At 50.3% G+C, this 2,642-nt stretch overlaps 1 protein-coding gene across 1 annotated transcript in view; it reads right to left on the bottom strand.

Moving 5' to 3' along the window:
* Positions 1-2,642, bottom strand: part of UCK2 (uridine-cytidine kinase 2) — a 73,247-nt gene that overhangs the window by 2,831 nt on the left and 67,774 nt on the right. Inside the window, exon 5 of the mRNA XM_007458085.1 lies at positions 1,634-1,731. Within this exon, the coding sequence (XP_007458147.1) occupies positions 1,634-1,731 (98 nt within the window). The remainder of the gene's footprint in view (positions 1-1,633; positions 1,732-2,642) is intronic.

Below are 2,642 nucleotides of genomic sequence, written 5' to 3'. Positions count from 1 at the left end.
TGCGGTACGCGGGCCTCTCACTGTTGTGGCCTCTCCCGTTGCGGAGCACAGGCTCCGGACGTGCAGGTTCAGCGGCCATGGCTCACGGGCCCAGCTGCTCCGCGGCATGTGGGATCTTCCCGGACCGGGGCACGAACCCGCGTCCCCTGCATCGGCAGGCAGACCCTCAACCACTGCGCCACCAGGGAAGCCCTGTAGTCTTATTATTAAGTTAAAAAGAGCAGGAGAGGTCCTCAGATGGATGGCTAGAATTTCACAACTCCACAGCCACTTCTGCCCTCTTCCCAGAAACCTAATCCTGTGACCCAATCCTCTCCAGGGGAATGAACAGGGCATCAGCGTTACTCAGGCTGACTCAAAGTCTGCCTGGTTCCAGACTGAAACAAATGTCAAGTCTGTTTTGATGCAAAACCTACTAACAGACTTAAAGAAACAAAGAGGGCCCCTGGGGTGGGGGGGATGGGCAGGGGTGGGGTGCGGCGGATGAATTGGGAGATTGGGACTGACATGTATACACTACCATGTGTAAAATAGAGAGCTAGTGGGAAGCTGCTGCATAGCACAGGGAGCTCAGCTCGCTGCTCTAGGTGGTGACCTCGATGGGTGGGATGGCAGGGATCTAAGAGGGAGGGGATATAAGTACACATATAGCTGATTCACTTCATTGTACAGCAGAAACTAACACAACATTGTAAGGCAATTATACTCCAATAAAAATAAAAAAAGAAAGAAAGACGGTTTGGGGTCATATTTTTTTCCATGGGAGGAAAAAGAAGTTAATTATTAGGTGAAGCAGAGAAATCCCCACACTCGGCCGCACTCTACACCTCTCATCTCCCTGAAGGCATCACCCAAGACAAGACGAAGACCCAACCTCTCTCACTTTCTCTCAGAACTTAACCCCACCACTCCAAACCTCATGTCCCTGAGGTCTTCCCTCAACGTTCGCAGGTCTTTCATGAAGAAGCTGGGGTGTTTCCTAGGCTGAGGGCTCATTCGCTAAAAGCTGAGAATTCCCCCGTCCTCACCCTTCCTTCTCTGAAAGCCACCTCACTAGAGAGTTCCCAGCTGCCGTGGGGAGGCCTGACAGAGCCCTGCTAGGGCAGAAGTACAGAAGGCTGTTCCAATATGGCGAACCTCCCAAATGGGAACTTACACAGGGACTAACGACAGGCTCGAAACGGGGCTCAGATGTAGTGGCAGAAGAGATTCAGAAGGGAATACCTTGTAGCTGAGGCCTCCGCCACCAGTACTCCAACCATCACAGACCTTCTGAAGACCCATGTGGCTGAGTCTATCCTGGGATACTGATGCACCCTCGATAAAGGGTCTCACACCATGAGGTGGTCTCAAAGGTAGTCTCACACCATAAGCCTACCAAGCAAGAAGTGTACAGCTTGCTGGAATCAGACAGCAGGATCCTGAAGGGGTACCCCAGAAAAAGAGTGGCAGGACAGAGCTCTTGGAGAACACAGTGATAGGAAACAAAGCACCAAAGGCTGCCCTTTCTTGGGACTTGAGGATAGAGGAGGGAATGAGTGAAATCCCAGCCAGGGAGCTCAACTTACAGATCTTTATTTGTTTGATTACATTTTAAAGACTAAATTCAATGAAAAACAAGAACACAACTCACTGGCAAGCAGAATTCCTCAAAGGCAGGCTTGACGAATGTAATGTACTGAGATAAAATCTGCTCAAGGTCCCTCCCTCTTTCGCTGATGTCCCTTAATACTAGAAAAGAAGGAAAAACAAGAATCAAGAACACAGTGCATGAGTCAATACATGTCCGCCTTTCACGAGGCCGACCAGGATCACACAGGCTTCACAACGACTCTGGATGATTCACAAGCCGGATTCCTAAGAGACTTGACCGAGAGCCAGTCAGCAGCAGCTTTGGGAAAAACAAGTTGCATTTTCACATCTTGCTACAGTCAAATCCAGCTATGCTTTCCAAAGCAAGAGGTTTTCCAGGAAAGGCCAATAGTCTTCTGGTTTCAAGCAACATTTGACCCAAAAAAAACTTCATTGAGAACCCCAGAAAAAGGCAGGACAAATTCATAATAGGAAGTGAGTGGACTGGGCCCAGAGAGGTGGTGGGGCTTCCTGGAAAAGGGTACGGGTTGCCTGGAGACTTCTCCTTTGCCCACCCTGATCCTGTGCCCTTACACTTACCTGTGTTCAGGGCGGCAACCCTCTGCTGATGTGCCACTTCCACACGCCCGGCTCCCACCCACACTTGAGCCCCTACAGGGGATAGAAGTGGGGCAGAGGGTCCAGCTGTGGTCAGCCACTCCTGCCCACCTCAAGCACAGAGGTCTGCAAAGGGAAGACCTCTTAGTGAAAGATGAGAAAACCATGGTGTAAGAAAGCGTGGGCTGGAGCTGTGAAGCTGCCCAGATGGACCCAAACTTACCATCTTCTACCTTCTTCCTCCTGGTGGTGCTGTTATTCGGGGACTTGCAACAAACACTGCTTTTAATACAGTCTTTCATCAAAACACGGAAAAGCGTCCAGAATCCTCGTTCCGCCACTGTACACTAACCTCCCTGGGCCTGAGTTTCTCCCAAACTCAGCAAGTGAGTTTGAGCCCCATAATCAAAAACAGCCCCTCCCTACAAATGTTTTCAATCTTGGCTATTAAC

Source organism: Lipotes vexillifer, unplaced genomic scaffold (genome assembly GCF_000442215.2).
Source record: "Lipotes vexillifer unplaced genomic scaffold, Lipotes_vexillifer_v1.1 scaffold189, whole genome shotgun sequence".
In the NCBI taxonomy this organism is placed as follows: Eukaryota; Metazoa; Chordata; class Mammalia; order Artiodactyla; family Lipotidae; genus Lipotes; species Lipotes vexillifer.
The sequence above is the reverse complement of the archived record's forward strand: the minus strand, read 5'-3'. Positions and strand labels throughout refer to the sequence as shown.